Source organism: Mauremys reevesii, linkage group 7 (assembly GCF_016161935.1).
Source record: "Mauremys reevesii isolate NIE-2019 linkage group 7, ASM1616193v1, whole genome shotgun sequence".
NCBI classification, from domain to species: Eukaryota; Metazoa; Chordata; order Testudines; family Geoemydidae; genus Mauremys; species Mauremys reevesii.
The window spans coordinates 74,353,958-74,379,721 of record NC_052629.1 but is presented as its reverse complement, the minus strand read 5'-3'; the positions used below and the strand labels follow the sequence as shown (position 1 = coordinate 74,379,721).

The 25,764-nt window shown below is 44.8% G+C and overlaps 1 protein-coding gene across 6 annotated transcripts in view; it reads left to right on the top strand.

The window, feature by feature from the left end:
* Nucleotides 1-25,764, top strand: part of USP4 (ubiquitin specific peptidase 4) — a 147,768-nt gene that overhangs the window by 9,044 nt on the left and 112,960 nt on the right. For 5 of the 6 annotated variants that reach the window (XR_005601232.1, XM_039547004.1, XM_039547005.1 and 2 more), the window contains exons 4-6: nt 17,820-17,946; nt 19,259-19,404; nt 19,693-19,754. Coding sequence is in view for 5 of the 6 variants with exons in the window: in XM_039547004.1 (XP_039402938.1) it covers nt 17,820-17,946; nt 19,259-19,404; nt 19,693-19,754 (335 nt within the window). In the remaining variant the exon portion in view is untranslated. Of the gene's footprint in view, nt 1-17,819; nt 17,947-19,258; nt 19,405-19,692; nt 19,755-20,742; nt 20,901-25,764 lie in introns of those variants that run through there. The other variant, XM_039547007.1, reaches the window with a different exon arrangement.

Genomic DNA, 25,764 nt, shown 5'->3' with positions numbered 1-25,764 from the left:
AGCAAATAGCTCTGCTGAGCTTCACTTTAAAAAAAAAAAGGGGGGGGGGAGAGAGAGAGAGAGAAAGGAAAAAGCTTTGGGTTGTGGGAGTCACTGATTTTAGTAAGCAGCACTGATGTTTAAAAAAACAAAGAGAACCAACCTCCAGTACCTAAAACCTAGAGGCTACAACAAAGGCTGCATTGAAAACAAAGATTGTTTTTAGAGTTAACACTGTAAACTGGAGTAATAGTAATAGGATGAAATTTAATAGTGAAAAGTGCAAGGTCATGTATTTAGGGATTAATAACAAGAATTTTAGTTATAAATTGCGGACTGTGATGGAGCAAGGCCGGATGGCTACAGGAAAGTACTGAGGAACAGGTATGTTAGTCCCAGGCTAAGCAAATCCCTAGTACCATGGGAACCAAAATGGCAGTTGCTCCAGGGTAATCAAGGCACCTGGGGCCAATTAAGAACTTTCTAGAAGGCACCGGAGAGAGCTACATTGATTGAAGCACCTGCAGCCAATCATGGCAGGCTAATCAGGGCACCTGGTATAAAAAGGGGAGCTCACTCCAGTCAAGGGAGGAGGAGCCAGAGGAAGGAAGTGCGTATGAGGAGCTGGGAGTCAGAGACACAAGGAACTAAGAACTGAGAGGGTGTACTACTGGAGGATTGAGGAAACACCATACAATCAAGCAGTATCAGACACCAGGAGGATCCTATGGTGAGGATAAAGAAGGTGTTTGAAGGAGGCTATGGGGAAGTAGCCCAGGGAGCTGTAGCGGTCAAGCAGCGGTTACAAGTAGCACTATAGAGACTGCTGCAATTCACAGGGCCCTGGGCTGGAACCCGGAGTAGGGGGCGGGCCCGGGTTCCCCCCAAGCCTCGCTACTCCTAATCAGACATAGGAGGAGTTGATCCAGACTGGGTTTCATCCAAGGGGAAGACCACTGAGGGGAGGAAATCCGCCAATAAGCGCAGCACCTACTAGAGGAAAGGAGGAACTTTGCCACAACTGGTGTTAGGAGTGGGATCTTTGGTGTACACAGCGCGGCGGAAGAAGGAGGGTGATTTAAAAACACACACACAAAAAAAAAGGGGGAGGGGGGGTTTACAATTTGTTACCACAATGGATGATGTAGTACGGGCACTGATACAAGCCACGGCGGCCCAGCAGGAGGCTACCCGTGTCCAGGCAGCTGCCCAGCAAGAAGCAGTGCGGCTGCAGCAAGAAACTAACCGCCTGCTGATGGACCAAGCTCTTCAAGACCGAGCTATGTTGCAGGAACTGGTAAGCCAGGTAAAGACCCTTACAGAAATGAACCGTGGGCATGATGGGACACGGCTCATACGGGCTAACCATTGGCTGCAGAAAATGACAAGGGAAGATGATGTAGAGGCATACCTTCTGGCCTTTGAGAGGACAGCCCTACGGGAGGCCTGGCCTCGAGATCAGTGGTCTAGCATCCTTGCCCCATTCCTGTGTGGGGAGGCCCAGAAGGCCTACCATGATCTGCCTGAAGAAGCTGCAGCAGACTACTCCCAGCTGAAGGCAGAGATCTTGGCCAGATCTGGGGTAACATCCGCAGTACGGGCTCAGCGGTATCATGAGTGGAGGTACTGGGAAGACAAAACCCCGCGGTCCCAATTATATGACCTCATCCATCTCACACGAAAATGGTTGCAAACAGAATCCCGGAGTCCGGAAGAGGTACTGGAGGTTCTGGTCATCGACCGGTACACGAGGGCACTGCCACCAGATCTCCGCAAATGGGTAGGCCAGAACGATCCGTGCACCTATGATGAGATGATCATGCTGGTAGAAAGACGCATGACAGCCAGAGAATTGATCCAACTACGCAAGGAAAGCCCCTTCCGTAGCAAACATCCAACCCCAGCCCGGGAAGAAGGGACAGCCAAACCCCTGGGGAGTCCTAGGTGGAGGAAGAGGGGGGCTGAAAACCCACAGAGACTCCAGAAGGAAGGGATTGGCCTGAGTGGAGGGAACCCTGGGACTAAACCCCCTAGCCCACATGATGGGAGAATGACTAGAAACAGTTATAGATGTTATGCATGTGGGGAGTGGGGACACTTAGCAGCACAGTGTCCCAGCACCGAAGAACCTATGCAATGCAACTTGGGGGATTGGGAGGTCCCATGCTCCCTTATCCACCTTGCGGGCGTTGCGTTAGCCCCACATAACTACACCAGGCCAGTGAAGATAAATGGAACAGAGACTACAGCACTGGTGGACTCAGGGAGTGCTATCACCCTTATAACGGGTAAGCTAGTAAAAAGTAGCCAGCTGCTACAAGCCAAACGTGTAGCAGTGACATGTGTGCATGGGGCCATGAGCTAATACCCCACCATCCCAGTGGAGATAGAGGTTCAGGGGAACCCCATTGAGGTTCCAGTGAGCGTTGTTCCTAAACTCTCATATCCTGTAGTTATTGGGAGAAACTATCCAGGGTTTGATAATTTACTTCCCCCTGAGAGGCTGCAGGGAAGTGGAGACCCTGTTGGCAACGACTCATCATTGGGGCAATGTCAACCCCCCATGTTTTCTGAGTTTTCTCAGGATCTATTCTCAGCCCCCCAAAAGGCCCGGAAGACAAAAAAAAAGAAAGGAAGGCCGCGAAGGCTTTGGGAACCCAGATCCTGACCCAGGGCCAGAAGACTGCGCTAGTAGGCAGATGGGCACGAGCAGCCAACAGAGAAACTACCGACACGGAAGGTGAGCCAGAGGCTGGCCCCAGCCATGATGGCGACAGGCCATTGGAAGAAGCAGAAGCCGGCCCCTGGGAGCTCAGGCAGGGTAGTCCTGGGAGAGAGACATTCGGACGGGACCAGGCAGAGGACCCCAGATATGATAACGTCAGGAAAGAGGTGGCTGAGATAGATGGGATAGCAGTGGAAGGGAAGGTCTGAGGTCCAGTACCCTACTTTATAGTGAAGAAAGATCTCCTATACCGCATGGTGCAAATGCAGGAGCAGGAGATACATCAACTTCTGGTGCCCCCAAAACATCAAAAAGCCATATTGAGCCTCGCCCACAGTCACCTGTTTGGAGGACACTTAGGGGTAGAGAAAACCCAGGCCAGGATCCTGCGGAGGTTCTTCTGGCCAGGAGTACATGAAGATGTCAGGCGATACTGCACCTCCTTGTCCAGAGTGTCAGCTACATAGCCCTCACCCACACTTAATGGGCCCCTTTGATACCTCTTCCAATAATAGAGGTACCATTTGAACGCATAGCCATGGATCTGATTGGGCCCCTAGAGAAGACAGCTCGGGGCCACCAACATATGCTGGTTGTACTAGACTATGCAACCCGATACCCGGAAGCTGTCCCCCTACGCAACACAGCTTCCAAGACAATAGCTAAGGAGCTAGTACAGATATTTTCCTGGGTTGGGCTACCCAAGGAGATGCTGACTGATCAAGGGACACCTTTCGTGTCTAAGTTGATGAAAGATCTCTGTTCGTTGCTCCATGTACAAGCCCTACGGACCTCTGTATACCACCCACAAACAGACGGCCTTGTGGAAAGTTTCAATAGGACCCTCAAGGCCATGATCAGAAAAGTGGTGAGCCGGGATGGGAAAGACTGGGATACCCTATTGCCTTACCTCATGTTCGCCATCCGGGAAGTTCCACAAGCCTCCACAGGCTTCTCTCCATTCGAACTACTATATGGGTGCCTCCCCCGAGGCATATTGGATATAGCCAGAGAAGCCTGGGAAGAGGAGCCAAATCCCGGAAGGAACATAGTGGAGCATGTACTACAGATGAGGGATCGGATAGACCAAGTTACACCCATTGTACGAGAACACTTGGAAAAAGCTCAGGAGACCCAACGGACCCATTATAACCACCAAGCAAAGCTTCGACGGTTCCAACCAGGGGATCGAGTAATGGTCCTTGTGCCCACAGCAGAAAGCAAGCTGTTGGCCCAATGGCAGGGACCCTATGAAGTGATTGAAGCCGTGGGAGAGGTAAACTATAAGGTACGGCAGCCAGGCCGCAGGAAACCGGAGCAAATTTACCACATCAATCTTCTAAAACCTTGGCATGATCGAGAGGCATGCTTAGTCACCCAGGAGACTCTTCCCCAGGAGGATAACGTACATGAGCAAGTGAAGATATCACCCGACTTGACGCCAATCCAAAAGATCGAGGCAGCCGACATGATTAATCGTAACCGAGATGTATTCTCTACAAAACCGGGGCGAACGACTGAGACCTATCACCATATCCGCACGATCCCCGGAGCCAAAATAACACTGAGACCCTACCGAATCCCAGCAGCCAAAAGAGAAGAAATCAAGGCCGAAGTAAAGAAAATGTTAGAATTAGGCGTTATCGAAGAATCCTACAGTCAGTGGTGCAGTCCAATTGTTCTAGTGCCCAAACCTGATGGTACCACGAGATTCTGTAATGACTTTCGCCGACTGAATGAAGTATCCCAGTTTGATGCATACCCCATATCACGCATCGACGAACTGGTTGACCGACTGGGTAGCGCCTGTTTCTTGACTACACTGGACCTGACAAAAGGGTATTGGCAGATTCCCCTGACCAAAGAAGTGAAAGAAAAGACAGTGTTCTCCACCCATGACGGGCTATTCCAGTACACTGTCCTCCCTTTTGGCTTACATGGGGCCCCAGCCACATTCCAGCGCGTCATGGATAAGCTGCTGCGCCCCCATACTAGTTATGCAGCTGCATACCTAGATGATGTCATCATCCATACGCCAGACTGGGGAACCCACTTGGAGAAAGTTGAGGCAGTACTACGCACCTTAAGGCAGGCTGGCCTCACCGCTAATCCTGCTAAGTGTGCCATAGGACTAGCAGAGGCTAGGTACCTGGGATATATTGTAGGAAGAGGTATAGTGAAGCCCCAAACTAATAAACTAGAAGCGATTCAAAACTGGCCCCGGCCGACCCGAAAGAAGCAGGTCCGTGCATTCCTAGGCGTGGTAGGCTGCTACCGACGGTTTATTCCCCACTTCGCCAGTAGGGCAAGTCCTCTAATGGATCTGGTGAAGGCTCGAGGTCCAGACATGGTGAAGTGGACCGACGCTGCAGAAGGGGCGTTTGTAGACCTTCGGACAGCCCTCTGTAATGACCCTGTACTCATACCCCTGGACTTTACCAAGGAATTTATTTTACAAACAGATGCCTCTGAGGTGGGGTTGGGGGCAGTTCTGTCCCAAATGATTGGAGATGAAGAACACCCGATTCTCTACCTAAGCAGAAAGCTGCTCCCACGAGAACGGAAGTATGCAGTAGTCGAGAGAGAATGCCTTGCTGTCAAATGGGCCATGGAGACACTGCGTTATTACCTCTTAGGCCGACGGTTTACTCTTGTGACGGACCATGCACCCCTTCAATGGATGCAGAGAAATAAGGAAAAGAATGCAAGGGTCACCAGGTGGTTCTTATCCCTCCAACCATTCCAGTTCCGCATACAGCATAGGGCCGGATGCCACCCCGGCAACGTTGATGGTCTTTCACGAGCACACTGCCTGGCGTCCCAAGTTGCCCAACCCTATGGTGTTGAGCAGAGGTGGGGGATATGTGATGGAGCAAGGCCGGATGGCTACAGGAAAGTACTGAGGAACAGGTATGTTAGTCCCAGGCTAAGCAAATCCCTAGTACCATAGGAACCAAAATGGCAGTTGCTCGAGGGTAATCAAGGCACCTGGGGCCAATTAAGAACTTTCTAGAAGGCACTGGAGAGAGCTACATTGATTGGAGCACCTGCAGCCAATCAGGGCAGGCTAATCAGCGCACCTGGTATAAAAAGGGAAGCTCACTCCAGTCAAGGGAGGAGGAGCCAGAGGAAGGAAGTGCGTATGAGGAGCTGGGAGTCAGAGACACAAGGAACTAAGAACTGAGAGGGTGTACTACTGGAGGATTGAGGAGACACCATACAATCAAGCAGTATCAGACACCAGGAGGATCCTATGGTGAGGATAAAGAAGGTGTTTGAAGGAGGCTATGAGGAAGTAGCCCAAGGAGCTGTAGCGGTCAAGCAGCGGTTACAAGTAGCACTATAGAGACTGCTGCAATTCACAGGGCCCTGGGCTGGAACCCGGAGTAGAGGGCGGGCCCGGGTTCCCCCCAAGCCTCACCACTCCTAATCGGACATAGGAGGAGTTGATCCAGACTGTGGGTTTCATCCAAGGGGAAGACCACTGAGGGGAGGAAATCCGCCAATAAGTGCAGGACCTACTAGAGGAGAGGAGGAACTTTGCCACAGGACACATCAGTTGGAAGTAACGGAGGAGGAGAAGGACCTCAGAGTATTGGTTGATCACAGAATGACTATGAGCTGCCAATGTGATATGGCCGTTAAAAAAGCTAATGCAGTTTTAGGATACATCAGGCGAGGTATTTCCAGCAAAGATAAGGAGGTGTTAGTACCGTTATACAAGGCACTGGTGAGACCTCATGTGGAATACTGTGTGCGGTTCTGGTCTCCCATGTTTAAGGAGGATGAATTCAAACTGGAACAGGTACAAAGAAGGACTACTAGGATGATCCGAGGAATGGAAAACCTATCTTATGAAAGGAGACTCAAAGAGCTTGGCTTGTTTAGCCTAACCAAAAGAAGGTTGAGGGGGGATATGATTGCTCTTTATAAATATATCGGAGAGATAAATATTAGGGAGGGAGAGGAATTATTTAAGCTTAGTACCAATGTGGACACAAGAACATATGGATATAAACTGGACACTAGGAAGTTTAGGCTTGAAATTAGACGAAGGTTTCTAACCATTAGAGGAGTGAAGTTCTGGAACAGCCTTCCAGGGGGAGCAGTGGGGGCAAAAGACATATCTGGCTTTAAGACTAAGCTTGATAAGTTTATGGAGGGGATGGTATGATGAGAGAGCCTAATTTTGGCAATTAATTTGGCATCTGATCTTTGATTATCAGCAGGTAAGTATGCCCAGTGGTCTGTGATGGGATGTTAGATGGGATGGGATCTGAGTTACTGCAGAGAATTCTCTCTTGGGTGCTGGCTGGTGAATCTTGCTCACATGCTCAGGGTTTAACTGATTGCCATATTTGGGGTCGGGAAGGAATTTTCCTCCCGGGCAGATTTGCAGAGGCCTGCATTGTGCAGGAGGTCAGACTAGATGATCATAATGGTCCCTTCTGACCTTAAAGTCTGAGTCTGTTATGGTCCAAATTTAGCATGAATAGATTTTTATAGGTCCTAGCTTGCAGTTAGATCAAGTTCTTGTTGGCCATTTATACTACCCTGGTAATGGAAGAGGATCTTGACAAAATAGAAACTACTGAAATATGGTAGAATGACAAATAAATGGGCTGTTTGTAATACCCAATTACACAGAAAAAAACACATTAGTTACTAGAGGTGAGGAATAGCGGTATACCAGAAAGATTCACCTAATCCAATGAGAATTCCGGAATGGAGAAGACTACACAGTACACCTGTTTGAATTTAAATTGCGGGTCATAAAACCACAAATATTCTAGTAGGTTTATACTACAAGCCTCCAGATCAGGGAAGGGTTATTGGGGGCACAGTTATGAAGAGCTCAGAGGCAAATAAGTAAGTTGTATAATAAGATTTCAGGAACATCGCTCTGTGTCACTCGGAAGCCTAAATGTCAGCATGAAGCGATGGGAGAGGCTTCAGGCATCATTGAGAGCTCTTTTTGTTCAGAATATCACTGGGTTGAATAATTGCTGGGATTAATTTCTCAGCCATTTTGGCTTTATAAATTACATCTGTGCACACCAAGGCTTGTATCTATGCCATGCCAACTGTCCTAGATTTTTGTGATTTCAGAGGTAACACAATCAGTTTCCACCCTTACTGTACAGCTAATTTGTATACAACTGTTTCATTAGTTGTATGAAAGTAGACTGCACAGGTGGTGGATCACTTGGCCTAACTGCCCACCTATGCATTTGCACAGATCAACAAAGATCTCTCAGCATGCATTCTGCGCCCCCCCCCCCCTTTCCCCCTGGATCAACACAACCAGCGTGCACAATCCCAAACATTGCTCTGAAGCCTAGAATATCTGAGTCAGAGTGAAGTGATGGAAAGAGCTACTACACATGTGTTTGAGAGCTCTTTTAGTTTAGAATATCACTGGGTTCAGTTATCACTCAGATTCATGATCAGTTATTGTCCATTTTTTAAGTTCTCATTTATTTTTGGCTCTTTCACACATGTGACTTTATGAATTACATGTGTGTGACAGCATGGGCTTTTAGCTACCAGTAAAACTAAATATCTGGCTTCAACTGTTTGCATATAAACTGGTCAGATGTCATCTGGAACTCATTTCCATAAGATACCATTGAGATTTATGAGTTTATTTGGACTCAAGGATTAGACATTTGTGGATAATACAGGATAGCATAAAAAACTAGGCTATAAATCATGCTTCAGAGTATATATCTAGCTGATTAGCTGTTACAAAGAAATCTTCCCTTCATGCAGCTTATTCCAGAATAGGTTTTCTTGCACCATCCTTTGAGGGATCCAGTATTTGCTGTGGTCATAGATGGGCAAAGTGACTAGATGAACTATTGATCTGATCTGGGCATAGTGGACTATATGATGGTATGCTCATTCTTATGATATTTGAAATCAGGCTTTGGGGTTTCCTGTTAAAAGTTGAAGTGTTAGACTAGTGAAGAGGTTTTATATTTCAACATCCTCCATTGTATTTCACACTTAAACTGTGCTGATGTGCATATTTTCTAAGGCTACACTTTATTCTCACTAAAGTGATGTATATTGTCTTTAGGTTCCTACCCAACAGCACAAGCCAAGTTTCCGTCTGCCAAAATCTTTACTAGAAATGAGTTTGCAGTTTATTACAAAACTGCTTCTATCTGTTTGGCATCTTTAAACTATTACATTAGAGACTAGCTTTATTTGGTGTCTGCTGTAATAAGAATCCTTGACTTGAACTAAATTTTTTAAAAAAAGTTCCATCTTTGAACACAACCTTTTTTTCCTTCTGCTTAATTAAAAACATCAGAACTATAGAAGTCAGAGACTAGATCAGTAAATAGGAAAGATCTATTTCCCATACAGTCGAAAGAGCAACTGAACACTTGTGGCAAGTGCCTTTTTATTCTTAAAAAAACAAAGCAAAAAGTCAAAAAAAAGTTTGGCCGATTCATTATTTTCATAAGGATTTTTAATTTCTGTTCTTGCTTTATCAATAAAATTTACAGAAAAGTCTTTTCAGGTGTCTTCACTTGTTTTTTTTTCTCTCTTTAAAGCAAGTAACTTATGGATTTAATATCACATTTCTTGGCTTCTAAGATCACTTAAAGTTTGTTAGTACTAGCCCTTTTTCTTAAATTGGGAGAAGTTCAGTTAGTTTAATGCCACACAGGCTTTTTAATCTTAGCATGTAGCAATTACAGTGTTGTGCCCTAAGCAGACAAGCTGTTCCATTTTGCAGTGCTATGTATAGTTATATATTAAAAAACAAAAACCCTACATATCCACTATAAAGTATCAATAAATGCCAGCGTTAATGTTGCTTGTGCAGCTGTGTATGCATACCCTACTTCCTTCAATGCAAAATTGTTGAAAGGGAGAATTCTTCTCTGGGTACTTACCTGTACACAACGTCAATAAGCTGAGAGACTTTTCTTCTACCGGTCAGCTCAGCATCCAGCTTTGGCTTTCTCTGCTAGCCAAACCAAGATCCGTTAGCCACAGCATTTTTACTGTCCTCCCACAGTGGTCCCAACGGCACTCAAACACATGACACAGTTCTTCTCTACCATCTTTCAAAGGATTGCACTGTGCCTGTGGCAGAAAAATTGCTCTTGCTGCTACATATACAATCTCTTTAAAACTTGATGGAACTTTCCAGAATGTTTCAGTACCCCCATCCCTATTGTACTGTGGTGATGCCCCTCTCACTCTGTAGCAAGAGAGGCAGTTAGCATTTAGATACCTTAACAAATCTACAGAAATCAGGATCCTAGGATAGACATAATAATATTGCTTCATATCTATTATCTCTTTGTTTACATGTATCCAGGTGTGCAATCCTAACATAGGTGGATTCTCACTACAGTTATTTAGGCCCAGAAAATAAAAAGATCAGTGCAAAGTTCTTTGGATTAAAATAAGGAAAGAGCTCAAATGTTGTTATAATGCTTCATGTTGTCTCCACGCTTCTCATCCTCTGCCTTCTCTGATTTGATTTTGCTTTTCTGCAAAGATGTGGATATTTTGTCTTGAAAAGCTTGACATGTTTCTCTTCATTGTCAAAAGCTCTGACAGCAGTGGTTGTCACCAGAAGACCACTGTGATCTAACAGACCCAAGCCATTTGTCTTCCTGGAAAGCTGCTGGCACCCAAGAAGGGAACCCTCAAGAGGGTATTTGAATGCTCCCCTTTGTATTTAATTTGGAACATTTTAATAATAAATAGGTGATTTACTTATCTAGTATTCCAGGTACTGTATAACAACTATAACACTTACAAACCTCCAGTGATTCTCTGTCTACACAGTAGGCTCCTTGCTCTCCGCAAAGAAGGTCTCTTCCCTCTCCCCTTCCCCCTTGACATTTCATACATGTCCCTGAGGGAAAACGTCAGAATGCAGCCTGTGCAATATGCCTCAGAGTTAACAGATCTGGGTTTTGACTGAGGGAGATGGAGTATGTTCCAGAATTGATGATCTTTCACAAAAGCTCGCTGTCTCTTCCTATTAAATCTGTGGGACTGTTACCGTGAGCACCTTAGGCTTTGCCATTGTATTGGCCCACAGTGCAGTCGGCCTATAAAGTAGCCAGGACCCAGAAATGTACTAAAGGCTAGTGCAAGTCATGGAGCCCATGTGTGATGTACTAAACAAGTGATTGGCTACATTCTGTGCTAGCAGGAAGTTCCTAGTGCACTACAGGTGTAACCACACATAGGGTGTATTGTGGTTATCCCATCTCGAGGTGACAAAGGCCTAGATCCCCGTGGTAAAATCTTGCCTCTGAAAGAGAAGTCAAAAACTTCTAGGCAAGTACCGATTTTGGAAAGTGCTTTTGCTTCCAAGGAGCAGCTGAGGACCTAATATAATCCCCACGTTATAAGCGTATAGTGAAAGATGAGCATACATCTCTCATACAGGCTAGGTGATACCATTTTTCCAAACCCACAGGCACAACTTCTGTTTTTTCTGAACAGTGTCTCTGCCTAATAACTCTCATCTAAGCGTGGCCAGATGCAGGCTACGTTAACTGCACCTTCCAGGTCTCATGAAAGTAGGCACGATGTAATTTGTGCACTGAATCCACCTGGGTTTGCACCTCACTAGCTACCTAATGGCTTCATGTATGTAGAATCATAGATTTTTAAAGCCAGAAGGTACCATTATCTGAACTCCTGCATAATGCATGCCAGAGAATTTCACCCATTGATTCTGCACCAGGCCCATAATTTCTGGTTGAGCAGATCTTGGGAGACACCCAATTGTTATGTAAAGACTTCAGGTGATAGAGAATCCATCACATTCCCCCTAGTTAAGCTGTTCCAGTGATTAATTACTTTCCGTTAAAAATTGGGCCTTTTTTCCATGTTGAATTTGTCTAGCTTCAGCTTCCGGCCACTGGATTTTTTTAATGCTTTGCCTCCTAGATTAAGAGCCCTCTCCTATCAGAAATCTTCTCTCTGTGTAGGTACTGATGGGTCATGTTAGTAGAACACTGATAGAGTAGAAAGCCCTGTGAAGAGTGCCCCTGGGGCAGATGAGCAGCTCCCTAATATTGCTTTCTGAAACATCTTGGAGAGAAGGGAACTGAGTTACTGGAGGGACTGTCTGCTCCTTGTATGGGCTGCACAAGTGTTAACAATGCCTTGTACGGAGTAACAATCTTCCTTATTTATTTTACTGTGTGCAGAATGAGTGACAACCTGAGCACATCAACGCAAGAGTGCAGTCCCTCTTGCTCCTTCACCTCATTGTTTCTACTACTTCATTCACGCATTCCATCTCCACTGCCACTCCTTTACTTTTTCTCCCACCCTCTCCCTCACTTTCACTGTGTGAATATTTATAATGGTAGAAAGGAAAGAAGGGAAAAGAGGAGCACTGAAGCCCTTCCCCTAGATTGGTAGCACTGGCTAGGGAAAAGGACAGAGCCCAGTGCAAATGCTTCCCCTCTGAATGATGGACATTTGAGCATGGTGCATGTGTCACAGATCCACAGGACTGGTGCTATGGCACCAGCTTTTGAACAGTCTCTGGGAGGAACCCCTTCAGCATGCCATACCCCCTAGGGGGTCTCACTCTTCCTCCAGGCTTATGCATGTGGCTTCACTGCCTCCTTAGATTGGATCTATGGTCCTTCAGCACCCCTGCTTTGCCCAGTGAGCTCCATTCAGCAGGTCCAACTGAGACAGACCCTGATGGAGCCTTGTACAATCTTAGAGAGCAATGCACCTCACCAAGCACTTGTAGTGATATCCAGCCAGTGTTGTAAAACAGTAGGGTTTATTTGTCAACTGGAATACCGCTGGGGAAGTCCTTAGGTTAGCATAAAGACATGAAGGCCATGGCAGAAACCATTCTGGTTAGTTCAGAGCCCAAAGCTCTGTCACTCAGTTAGACTTCCTGGTGAGTGGCCCCTCTTCCCCCACTTCTTCAGCAGCCAACTTTTAACTCCCTACCTCACCCCTCTCAGTCCTTTGTTTTCAAGCTGGGCAATGTTGCTTGGCATCCTGCAGAGAGGTGGGCAATCTGACACCTAGCAACCAATGGCCATAGTGTCCGGGCAAGTAGATTTGCCATCATATTCTGAGATATTCTATTAACATGGGACCCAAGATGCAGACAGAAAGGCGCCACCCACACCTATGTCTTAACCTGCTCCGAGAACATAGAGCCCTATTCCACCCTCTCCATAACAATGCAACACATAGGGGAAACCGAGGCACATAATTCATAGCATTTACAAAAAATTCCCACTTTTTTCACAGCATGCCCACAGGGCACATGGCCACACATGCAAGGGGCTTGCTGGGAGCTTTGCTTGAACAGTGCCAAAAGCAATTGCTGGAGGAAATCATGAGCACTTGATCTTTGGTTGATTTCCTCCCTGCAATGGATGATGTAACCTGCCATACCCAGCCCTAAAATCAAACTGCCTGGACGCAAGAAAATCTGAGAACTCCGCTATTACTGGAGTGGCCTTGCCACACTTGTCTTGATGACCTTTTCTTAAACATGGAGGTTTGAGATTTAAGAATAGTCAATAATTGGCACAAGTGTCAATAGTAAGAGGTGGTTTCCTGAGCAAAGGTATAACTTTAAGAGCAGATGGCACCTAGCCTTCTTAAAGAGAGTAATTGACATGCTCCTAATAATGGAGTGAGGCCTTCAATACGGGAGGACAATAGTACAACTCCTATGATGTAGCACAAAGTTCCCCCAGAACCTCAGTGAGCAACACTAACTTAAAGGGAAACAGCCTGTGTGTGTTTCCTAGCTTGCCTCCATACTCACAGCTCTGCTACCATGGAGACAGAAGGTTCAGACCACGTCCAAATGAGCTCATCCTCAAACTGCATTCCTCACAGCATGAAATACTTGGTTCTGTAATCCCGTGGGTTAATCAGGCTATTCACCACTCAGCACACTTCCACTGATTAGGACTTGGCAATTGTGAAGGAAGCGGAAGAAACTTGCAAGTTGAACCTTCATCATTGCCAGATCCTCCTGCCTGATAGAAGTAGCCTGTAGGGGTGGATAAGAGGAAATATCCAGGGATTTGATTGGAGACTGAAGGCTTGTCCTTGGGCCAGCATAAGTAGGACCTTTGAAGAAGAGCCCCCACCCTTTTTTGTCTGCTCCCACTTTGCAAGTGGGGTGAAAACCAGTTCTAAAAAATTTGGATGTAACTGTCTGAGCCTGCAGACAGAGTGCATCTCTCAGGGACCTTGAGATTTCCTGCTGCATAGGCTCAGTTTTCAGCACTAACTGCTGTGGTTAACCAGACATCTGGGAACAAATAATGCAGGTTATACCTACAGAATGGGTGACTGTTTTGGAAAGTAGTGACTTAGAAAAGGACTTAGGGATCATTGTGGATAATTGACTCAGTGTGAGCTCTCAGTGCAATGCTGTGGCCAAAAGGCGAACGTATGAAAAGGGGAATATCAAGTAGAAGTAGGGAAGTAATCTTGTTGCTATTCACAGCATTGGTAAAATTGGTACTAGAATACTGGGCCCAGTTCTTATACCCGCACTTCCAGGAGGGTTTGGAAAACTGGAGGGAGTTCAATGGAGGTCCATAAAAATGATCCAGTGGCTGGAACACAAGCTGTTATGATGTAGGCTTAAGGAGCTCAATTTATATAGCTTATTGAAGAGAAGATTGAGAAGTGTCTTGATCACTGTGCGTAGGTATGAACACACGGAAAGCATATTTGATGAGGCAGGACTTTTAATCTTACTGACTGAGATATAAAAAGGCGGTCAGAAGTTGAAACTGGACAAACTTTGATGGTATTTCCTAGCAGTGAGGCTGATTCAACATTGGAATAGTTTACATAGGGAGATGGTAGACTTGCCTTTGCTTGGAGACTTTAAAATGAGATTAGCTACCTTTCTGAAAGATAAACTTTAGTTTGGTTTCTGGGAGAGGTTCTGTAGCTTTTGTGTGGAGGGGGTTGGCCTGGGTTGTGATGGTCCTATATGGCTTAGGAGTCTGTGGGTCCCCCTTTCACTCCCTTTCCTTATGGGTCTTGGGGAGAACAGAATTTCCCATGTTGCCCTCAGCATGCTCATAACACTTGTAGCTCTGTATGTCAATGACTATAATCTAATCTCATGCTGTAGGGCTTCAGTCATTTGCAGGGGTCACAAAAATGTTTTTCCCCAATGCACATTTGTAATTCCTCCTGCACCCCTGAATCATCAGTGATTGGCCACAGCTAGAGATGGGACATTGGTTAGGATGGACTGGTGGTCAGAGGTGGTCCAGAGACTCCTGTCTCGGATGCCTGGCTGGTGTGCTTTCTCTCATGCTCAGGGTCAAACTAATTCCCAGATTAGAGTCCGAAAGGAATTTCCCCTCAGGTCAGATTGGGTGGGACCTTGTAGGTTTTTTGTCTTTGTCTGCAGCATGGCATGCCTGGTAGGATCATCTGGACATGTTTCACCTAATCAGTTCACCACTCACTGGAGTCAGTGGGCTTAACACAGGGGTATTTGGGTGAAGTTTAAAGGCTGTATAATATGCAGGTCATCAGACTAGATAATCGGATTGTCCCTTCTGGCCTTAGATGCTATGAATATATCTTTCTCTCCCTCCATCCACTGCCACCATCTCCTCCTCCTTTCTTTTTTCCCTCCAGCTTTACCTTCTCCGATTGCCCTCCTTACCCCACTCCTCTGACTCACATAATATATATCACTGCCAACCATTACTTCATCATCTCTTGCTCTCTGGCTCCTGGTCCTCACCAAGACTAGGATCTCATCTGACACTGCTACTGCATCCACTCTGTCAAGTGGGGTTCAAACAACATGGTACCTTGGTATGTGCAGTGACTCTTACCACAGTCCTGTGTTCCAGTCTGGTTCTTGCAGCTGTATGCAAATATGGACACTTCTCCTTGGTGCACTGCTCAGAATAAAACTGAGCAAGACTTTATAGCTGGTGACAGTACGAAACAATAATGAGTACTGTGCATTAAATTTAACTGAATGCAAACTTAGTCTGTTCCATTTAGGGTTCCATAAATGGAATGCATTTTATCTGTCACCTGTATTACCATACTGCCTAGAGGACCCATCTGAGATCATGACCCTCTTGTGCCAGGCACTGTACAAACACCTAGTAAGAGACCATCCCTGCACTGAAGAATGTGCATTCTAAATAGACAAAGCAGACAAAGGATGGGAGGGAGAATAAAGACAGAGACATGAGGTGACTTCCCAAAGTCATGCACCAATTCTGTGGCAGAGCTGGGTCTCCTGATCTAGTTTGCCCTATGTGCTGGACCACAATGTCTCTTGTTACATATTCTTCTAAGATTTTAAACAAACTGACTTGGTAGATTGATTATTATCAGAGAAACAAGTTCCCTGGTCATTAAACATTTGAATTTTGAACTGTTACATAATTCATCTCTGTTGTATTTTAATTTGTTTTGTGAGGCTGTATATTTACCTGGAAAAGGAAAGTATTTGTAAGCATTGGAAAGACACAAAGATCCCAGTTTTATTAACATTGACCTGAAGGAGGCAGCCAGATTTATGTGATTTTAAAGAGGCCTTAAGAATTTGGAAGAAACTTCCAGGTGTTTACTGAGTAAATCAGAAGCTGGACCAATAACTCTGATTCTTCAGAGGATAATAGAGCCTATGAAATAATAGAGCCTTGTCCAAATAGGAATTATTTTGAGGAAGTTCTGTGGTACGTGTTATGCAGGAGGGCAGACTAGATGACCACAGTGGTCCCTTCTGGCCTTGGAATCTATTAATCTATATGATGGCTTCTCTTACCACTTCTCTCACCCTGAGTCATCTTCTGAAGTCTGTTGGCAGGTTTGTTGAGCTGCTTCTCTCTCAATCCAGCCATTTCCAGCCCCTCCTTCCCTCTCTCTTTGAGCTTTGAGTCTGATTACCAAGCCCTGGCTCACCCCCAGCCTCTGCTTGTTGCCTTCTTGTTCTCTTGCTGTGGAGTCTCTGGAAGTCTTGTGACTATGCTGACCTTGTCTGCTACAACTGCATTCTTTCTGCTGTGTGTTTATCCAACAGATCTACTTTACCTCCCTCACTGAATCCTACATTGCCACTTCATCACCCCTTCCCCACTTCCTGCCTGCATCTCTCAAAGAAAATATCTGTAAGGCTTGGCTTTACCTCCTCCCAGCCCAGTGGGTTCCAAATTTCAGTTGGGACTTCTGGGTGCTACTCTAATATGAATAGTCACTACTAAGATTTATAGGCTGCCCTGCGTACTGGTGAAGCTAACACTGGCTCCACACACTGCTATTTTCTACCTCTATAGCTCAGCTCCTTAATTGGAAGTAACATGGCATGTGGTACATAGCTGCACAGTTAAGTCCCTGTGCACTGCGCCTTTTTATGAGTGCGGATGATAGCTGAATGGAAAGGGTTACTGCACATGTGCAGTTTCACATTTGGAAGTATTCAGCCCTTCATTTTGAAACCAATTTTTGTTAGGTTTACCAAAGCAAACAGGATGACTTATGTTCCAATAAGTACTTGACTTTTCAGTCACTTTTGTGCCATCGTTGACTGGTTTTTGTTTGAGGAGTGGGGGTGGGAATGTAGTCATGAAATCATAAAATGGTTTGTTTCTTCCTTGTTGTAACTCAAAATAACAGGTAGGATTTTGTTTCAATGTTCTGGGGGGTGGGAAATAACCTTTGGGCAGAGACCAGGCACAAAAGGTAAACATTTTGGGAATTCTGTGCATGAAACATAGGAGTTGCAATAGGAATTGTTTTTTGTAACCTTAACTAGTTGGTGCTACTATTCAGCTGCTATAATTAAGTTTCAGAACTTTCCCATGGGGAAAAAAGGAGTAGTCTGTGTGTTACAGATGGGAAAATGGTGATCTAGGTCACACAAGAAGTCGGGGCAGAGCTGGGATTGAATTAATGAATTCCCAGCTCCCAGTTTTGGAGTCAGACCACCCCTTCCCCCACTCAATTTAAAACTGTAAATTACTGTTTAGGCAGCCAGTCTAGGTTGTGGAGGGCCCTTTAAAAATGATTGTCATCTCACCTGTGTGGGGTGGTCAGTATCATGCCTGCTTCAGGGGCAGCCTTTTGTTTATAGGTGGTGGAGTTCGGTCTGTTTGTGAAGCACTGTAAAGTAGAAGTTTATCTCCTCGAACTGAAGCTGTGTGAAAATAGTGATCCTACCAATGTGTTGACCTGTCATTTCAGCAAAGCAGACACCATTGGTAAGTAGCTATGTGTTATTTGCAGCTTTGAACTGACTGACTCTCATAAGGAATATTTAAAAATACCTCATTTAATAGCAGTAAATGGAGGTAGAGCTCTTTAGCCTGTTGGTACGTGACTACAAAGTTTGAGTTGGGTTGCCTGTGATGACTTTCTCCTGCCTCTCGGGTCAGCACAGTGGTGGCTGCGTGGCCTACTCCTCGCTTTGCCTTGTATGCGCTACAGTGTGTGCTGCAGATCCTCAGCACCTCTTGCAGTGCAGAAGAGGCATCAGGAATGGGGTATGCATCCACCACCACGTACCAACTCCATGGGCTGGAGGCAGCAATGGCACTGACTCAGGTTTGGGGGGAAGGGTTATGTTTGGTTGGAAAACTGCTTCACCCTTTGAAGCCAGGTAGCTTAAAAGTTAGGCCTCAGCACACCTGGGGGGGAGGGATAGCTCAATGGTTTGAGCATTGGCCTGCTAAATCCAGAGTTATGAGTTCAATCCTTGAGGGGGCCATTTAGGGGTCTGGAGCAAAAATCTGTCTGGGGATTGGTCCTGCTTTGAGCAGGGGGGTTGGACTAGATGACCTGAGGTCCCTTCCAACCCTGATATTTTATGATTCTATGACCTGTAAATGGGGTGGGGGTGAGGCTAAAGGGTAATCAGCAGTTATCATTCTCTTCTGCCCACTTCCTTAGCAAATGGCCATGGCATTGTTTGAAACAGTTCTGTGTCTAAATATTTCCAGTACTTCTCTTGTATATTCTGTCACTGATGTGGCTCCTTGGGCTTTATGACTAAAATATTCCAGCAGATACTTCCTCCAGTTTCCCCTGCTCAGTCATTTTACTTGAAAATTGGCCCTATACCCTACATCACTGCATCATCATATGCCCCCCCCCCCCTCATTTTAAGATGCTGCATGTAGACTATAATGTGATCCATAGATGTGCTTGGCTGATAGTTGCCAGTAGTGTGACCTTGTAGTATCTGAGCACGCTTCCTTTTTAAACTCCAATTTTCAGGTGCTTATAGCATTTCAGAAAAGATACTTGTTGGACAAATTTGTCAAGCTTGCTTGCAGCCCAGCCAAAAAGGAACATTTCTGACAGACGAATGCATATGAAAATAAAGAGTTTTAATAAGTAGACATTTTCAGCTCTAATGATGGTCACACTACTGGATTATGAGACATATCTTTTACTGTTCGGGCATTGATAGAGTGGGGACATATGCCTTTAATATATCTTTGGTTGGTCAGTTCTTTCTAGAAATATTTAAGCATTTCAGAAGTTTATTATTATATTTTGTCCCCTAAACAGCCACCATTGAGAAGGAAATGCAACAGCTGTTTAATATCCCCTGTGAGAAGGAAACTAGGTTATGGAGCAGGTATATGAGTAACGCCTATGAGCAGGTCAATAATCTGGACAGCACTGTACAAGATGCAGGGCTCTATCACGGTCAGGTAAGATGCTCAGAATTCTCTAATGATCATGGTATTGAAATGCCTAACATCTGGTTTTCCTTGGGCAAGTAGCTTGTCTATGAAAATGTTTTGCTGTACTATGCACAAGAAGAGAATCTATCAGTAAAGAGACCCTGCAACAGAAGCATTATATACATTTAATAGGAAAAAAAAAAGATGTTAAACAATATTCAGAGAACATCAGTTAAGAGATGTCTAAGTCATTTTATAGAACATGTAAAATAAGTTTGTTTTTGCCTTGCCCTACTGTCTGCATTCCCTCTTCAGGTGCTGTTAATAGAAGTGAAGAATGAAGATGGTACATGGCCTAGGCAGTCTCTTCCGGCAAAGTAAGCATCCTCTCCATTCTTGTCTTCTCACTTTTGTTTCCTTGTCTTGCTCAACTCTCTAATTCCAGTGACCGGGTGCCTCATAGAGAAGCCCTGTTAAAGGCTATTATTTTGTTAATTTCTTTAAAGAGAAGAGGTTAGCATGCCCTGATCAACTGAATGTGAGATTAAAAGCAAGAACATCAGCATTCTCTAGTTCTAGTTTGGCCCTATCACTGACTCTGTGGTCTTGGGCTGTAAAAAGGGGATAGGCAACGAAGTGTGATCTCAAATAGGTGACATGATGCATGTCTGTACCATGCTTAGAAGATGCTAAGTGTACTATGTGCATTATTTTTTAAGTTTTAAAACATGCCTGGTGCTGCTTTAGTTGCATTTACAGTTTTAAAAGATGCAAAGACTCAAGGCATGTCTGCGCTTAAAACACTGCTTCAGCACAGCTGCACCACTCTAGCCCTTTAATGAAGACTTCTATGCTGATGGGAGAGAGCTCTCCCATTGGCATGGTCGATATGCCTCCCTGAGAGGCAGCAGTAGCTCTCCTGCTGACATAGCACCATCTACACCGGGGATTAGGTCTGTATAACTATGTTGCTCAGGGGTGTTGATTTTTCTGCAGTGTGGACCAGACCTATATGTCACTGTGGACTGCATAATGAAAATATCTGTGCAGTGGTGGTAAAAAATCAAACAAGATGTCATGGTGTATTAACAGAGATACTAATATTGAGTATTTTATTCCATTCTGTGTTCAATTCTAGTCATCTCCCATCAAAAAAGATATAATAGAAATGGAAAAGGGCCAGAGAAGAGCAGACAACATGATCGGAAGCCTGGGAAGGCATTTGCATAAAGAGAGATTACAAAGATTAGAATTTTTTAATTTAGTGAGGGGATGAATAAGAAGGGTCCTTGATTTAAGTATATAGAATAATTAATGCTATAGAATGAAATTTAAAATGTATGTGTACTGTTTCTTTTCTTGTAGTGCAAGAACAAGGTGACTTTCAGTAAAATAGAAAGGCAGCAAACTTAATGGAGACAAAGGGAATGCTTTTCTACAAAACACACGGTTAACTGATGGAACTTGCTGCCATGAGATCTTACTGATGCTAACAGCTTAGTAAGATTAAAAAGACCAGGGCTTCAATTTTCAAAAGCTGATTTATAATGGGACCTGGAATTTTAAGTGACTTATTCTTTTGAAAAATGTTCCCTAGATAGTTATATGGATCACGACAACATCCACATTTGCAGTTCATAAGATTAAAATTGTATAAATAGTATAAATCATCATGCTTCAAATTATGTAGATAGTATAAACCATCATGCTTCATAGCAAAAGTCAACCCCTAACTCTCTCAGAATAGGATGAAACATGATCTATGAGCAGGTTAGCCCAGGATTGTTCATTCTAGAAGTTTTACATTTTCCTCTGAAGCTTGTTACTGTCCACTGGGAAACAGTACAAGATGTGGGGGACCAAGCACTGGTCTGATTTGGTAGGAAAATTCCTATGTTTGTACAAGAAGAATTAATTGATCACTGAGGACTATGATTGAAAGGAGTCAAGGAGGTTCAGAGGATTCCATGGAAAATCAGAGCTATGTCATTCTAACTTTCTTTGACAATTGATCCAAAAAGAGAAGGTTCAACCATTTGGCCAATTATAGGTTTGTCTTAAGTGCTGGATACTTGGGAAAGTATCAAACATTCTAAAAATTTACAAGGAATTCTATATAATTGCCAAGTATCATACTTTTTCTCCTTCAGTAGCTAGAAACAGACATATACCTAACTTCATAAACCTAGGACTGTCTAAGTGAAAATGCTTACCAGGGTGCAAGTTACTACCTCCTAATTACAGTAAAAGCTGTTTCAGAGTAGCAGCCGTGTTAGTCTGTATCCGCAAAAAGAACAGGAGTACTTGTGGCACCTTAGAGACTAAGACATTTATTTGAGCATAGCTTATGCTCAGATAAATTTGTTAGTCTCTAAGGTGCCACAAGTACTCCTGTTCTTTTTTTAGTAACAGCGGTGTTATCTGGCCCTGTACCAACCAGAAAGCTCTAAAAATTGGCATTTCTAATCTTCATAGGAAGTCCAGTTTATTGTCCAGTTGACCCGGGGCTGTCAGGTTCCCTGCCTGGCTCCACGTGGCTCCCGGGAAGTGGCAACATGTCCCTGCTGCTCCTAGGCGAAGGGCCATGAGGGGTTTGGAGTGTGGGAGACGGCTTGGGGCTGTGGGTTGGGGCATGAGAGGGGCTTTGGGGTGCTAGATCCAGGGAGTACTCACCTCGGGCTGCTCCCTGCAAGCGCCACCCCCGCAGCTCCCAAACTCCCTCCTAGAACCTGCGCTCCGTGCCCCAACCTCCAGCCCCATACCCCCTTCCGCATGCAATCTCCCTCCCTCTTAGTTAATTGGACTTTTTCACTTACTGGCACCCCACATTCCCCAACATGCCAGATAAAAAAGCTTTTACTATAGAGGGAAACCTGGGATTTTGGATTATATAATGTAGAATTTATAAAATATTAAGTGTTTTATTGAAGAGCTACAAATGGTGGTTGAGAACACTGCAGTAGAAGCATATCTCTCTTGTTGGGATTATCAATATCTCTGTTCAATCTGAGTCAATATTTCATTTCCTTTTCACTGGGAAATGGAGTCAGGAATAAAAACAGGAGTACTTGTGGCACCTTAAAGACTAACAAATTTATTTGAGCATGAGCTTTCGTGAGCTGCAGCTCACTTCTTCGGATGCATAGAATGGAACACACAGACAGGGGATATTTATACATACAGAGAACATGAAAAGGTGGAAGTATGCATACCAACAGGCAGAGTCTAATCAATTGAGATGAGCTGTCCTTAGCAGGAGGAAAAAAACTTTTTGAAGTGATAATTAAGATGGCCCATAGAAGGTGTGAGGAGAACTTAACATAGGGAAATAGATTCAATTGGTGTAATGACCCAACCATTCCCAGTCTTTGTTTAGGCCACAGTTAATAGTATCTAGTTTGCATATTAATTCAAGTTCAGCAGTTTCTCTTTGGAGTCTGTTTTTGAAGTTTTTTGTTGCAAAATTGCCACCTTCAAGTCTGTCACTGAGTGGTTAGAGAGGTTGAAGTGTTCTCCCACTGGTTTTTGAATGTTATGATTCCTGATGTCAGATTTGTGTCCATTTATTCTTTTGCGTAGAGACTGTCCGGTTTGGCCAATGTACATGGCAGAGGGGCATTGCTGGCACATGATGGCATATATCACGTTGGTAGATGTGCAGGTGTACGAGCCCCTGATGGCGTGTCTGATGTGATTAGGTCCTATGATGGTGTCACTTGAATGGATATGTGGACAGAGCTGGCATCGGGCTTTGTTGCAAGGATAGGTTCCTGGGTTAGTGTTTATGTTGTATGGTGTGCGGTTGCTGGTGAGTATTTGCTTCAGGTTGGGAGGCTGTCTATAAGCGAGGACTGGCCTGTCTCCCAAGATCTGTGAGAGTGAGGGATCATCTTTAAGGATAGGTTGTAAATCTTTGATGATGCGCTGGAGAGGTTTTAGTTGGGGGCTGTAGGTAATGGCTGGTGGTGTTCTGTTATTTTCTTTTTTAGGCCTGTCCTGTAGTAGGTGGCTTCTGGGTATTCTTCTGGCTCTGTCAATCTGTTTTTTCACTTCAGCAGGTGGGTATTGTAGGTTTAAGAATGCTTGATAGAGATCTTGTAGGTGTTTATCTCTGTCTGAGGGATTGGAGCAAATACGGTTGTATCTTAGAGCTTGGCTGTAGACAATGGATCGTGTGGTGTGTCCGGGATGGAAGCTGGAGGCATGTAAGTAAGTATAGCGGTCAGTGGGTTTCCGGTATAGGGTGGTATTTATGTGACCATCGTTTATTAGCACAGTAGTGTCTAGGAAATGGACCGCTTGTGTGGATTGGTCTAGGCTGAGGTTGATGGTGGGATGGAAATTGTTAAAATCTCGGTGGAATTCCTCGAGGGCTTCTTTTCCATGAGTCCAGATGATGAAGATGTCATCAATGTAGCGCAAGTAGAGTAGGGGCGTTAGGGAACGAGAGTTAAGGAAGCGTTGTTCAGTCATAAAGATGTTGGCATTGTCGAAGAAAAACTCAGTTCTCACTTTTTGTTTGGATGCAGCAAAATCAAATACTTTATTATTTCTCCAGTAATTACCATGGAGGGAGAGAGTGCCATAGGACACAGGGTCCTGGACAGGTCTCTCAACTGGTAAAACAATCACAGCAAGCCTTTATACCTTTTACAGACAATTTCTAGCAATAATACAGACAGTAAAAAACAACAAATACATTTTGTTTATACATAAGTTTTCCTGCTATCTCACTAGAAAAACAAGACTGCAAGACTGCACATTGCAAGGTCGTAATAACTTTCACACAATTCACTTCTTACATTATCTCTTGCTTCCACTCACACAGGGGTCACAGTTAACCTAACTCATGCTAACTAACATTCATTAAGATCTCTTCAAAACCTTGTTAATTATTTACTGGCTTCCACAGCATATTGAGGGGCCATGCGGGTACCCATAGCAGTGCCACTGACTTGAAGATGTATATTGTCCCCAAATGTGAAATAGTTGTGGGTGAGGACAAAATCACAAAGTTCAGCCACCAGGTTAGCCATGATATTATCGGGGATACTGTTCCTGATGGCTTGTAGTCCATCTTTGTGTGGAATGTTAGTGTAGAGGGCTTCCACATCCATAGTGGCCAGAATGGTGTTTTCTCAAAGATCACTGATGGATTGTAGTTTCCTCAGGAAGTCAGTGGTGTCTCGAAGGCCTGGTCTACACTAGGCGTTTAAATCGGTTTTAGGAGCGTAAAACCGATTTAACGCCAAAACCGTCCACACTAGGAGGCACCTTATATCGATTTTAATGGCTCTTTAAACCGGTTTCTGTACTCCTCCCTTACGAGAGGAGTAACGCTAGTATCGGTATTAACATATCGGATTAGGGTTAGTGTGGACGCTGATCGACGGTATTGGCCTCCGGGAGCTATCCCACAGTGCACCAGTGACCGCTCTGGACCGCAATCTGAACTCGGATGCAGTGGTCAGGTAAACAGGAAAAGCCCCGCGAACTTTTGAATATTTCCTGTTTGCCCAGCGTGGAGCTCCGATCAGCACGGGTGGCGATGCAGTCTGAAATCAAATTAAAAAAAGAGCTCCCGCATGGACCATGCGGATGTGATCGCTGTAAGGGCAGGCAAATCCGTTCTATCAGCGCTCCGTTACAGAAGATGAAATTCAGAATCCTTTTTTTAAAATCTCCAGACAGACGCCATAGCAGGGACTCAGCGCACTGCAGCGTGACAAGCGTAACGGAAAGCCAAAGAATCAAATGGACGCTCATGGACTGGAGGACTGAAGCTATCCCACAGTTCCTGCAGCCTCCGAAAAGTATTTGCATTCTTGGCTGAGCTCCAAATGCTTCTAGGGTCAAACACAGTGTCCGCGGGTCAGGGCATAGCTTGGCAATCTACTCACCCACCCCCCACCCACCCCAGAAGCGAAAGGTAAAACAATCCTCTGACTTTTTTACATGTCACCCTATCTTTACTGAATGCTGCAGATAGACACGATGCTGTAGCCGTCAACACCAACATCCTTGCTCCCCCCCCTGCCATGGGCGGCTGATGGTACAATACGATGGCAATCCATCCTCGTCATCAGCATCAGCTGATCGTACAAAAAGATGGAAATCCATCCTCATCATCAGCCTCAGCTGATGGTACAAAAGGACTGGTAACCGTCCTTGTCATCAGCCTATTGGCCCTAATTTTTTCTGGTGGATGGATGGTGCAATATGGCTGGTAACCATCCTCATCATAGCAACAGGGGGCTGAGCTCCATCAGCCCCCACCCTTCATGTGTAAAGAAAAGATTCAGTTGCCCCTGGACTAGCAGTGGGATGCTGGGCTTCTCTCCTACACACTGCTTAATGTCCTGTCTGGACTATCATAGCAGCTGGAGG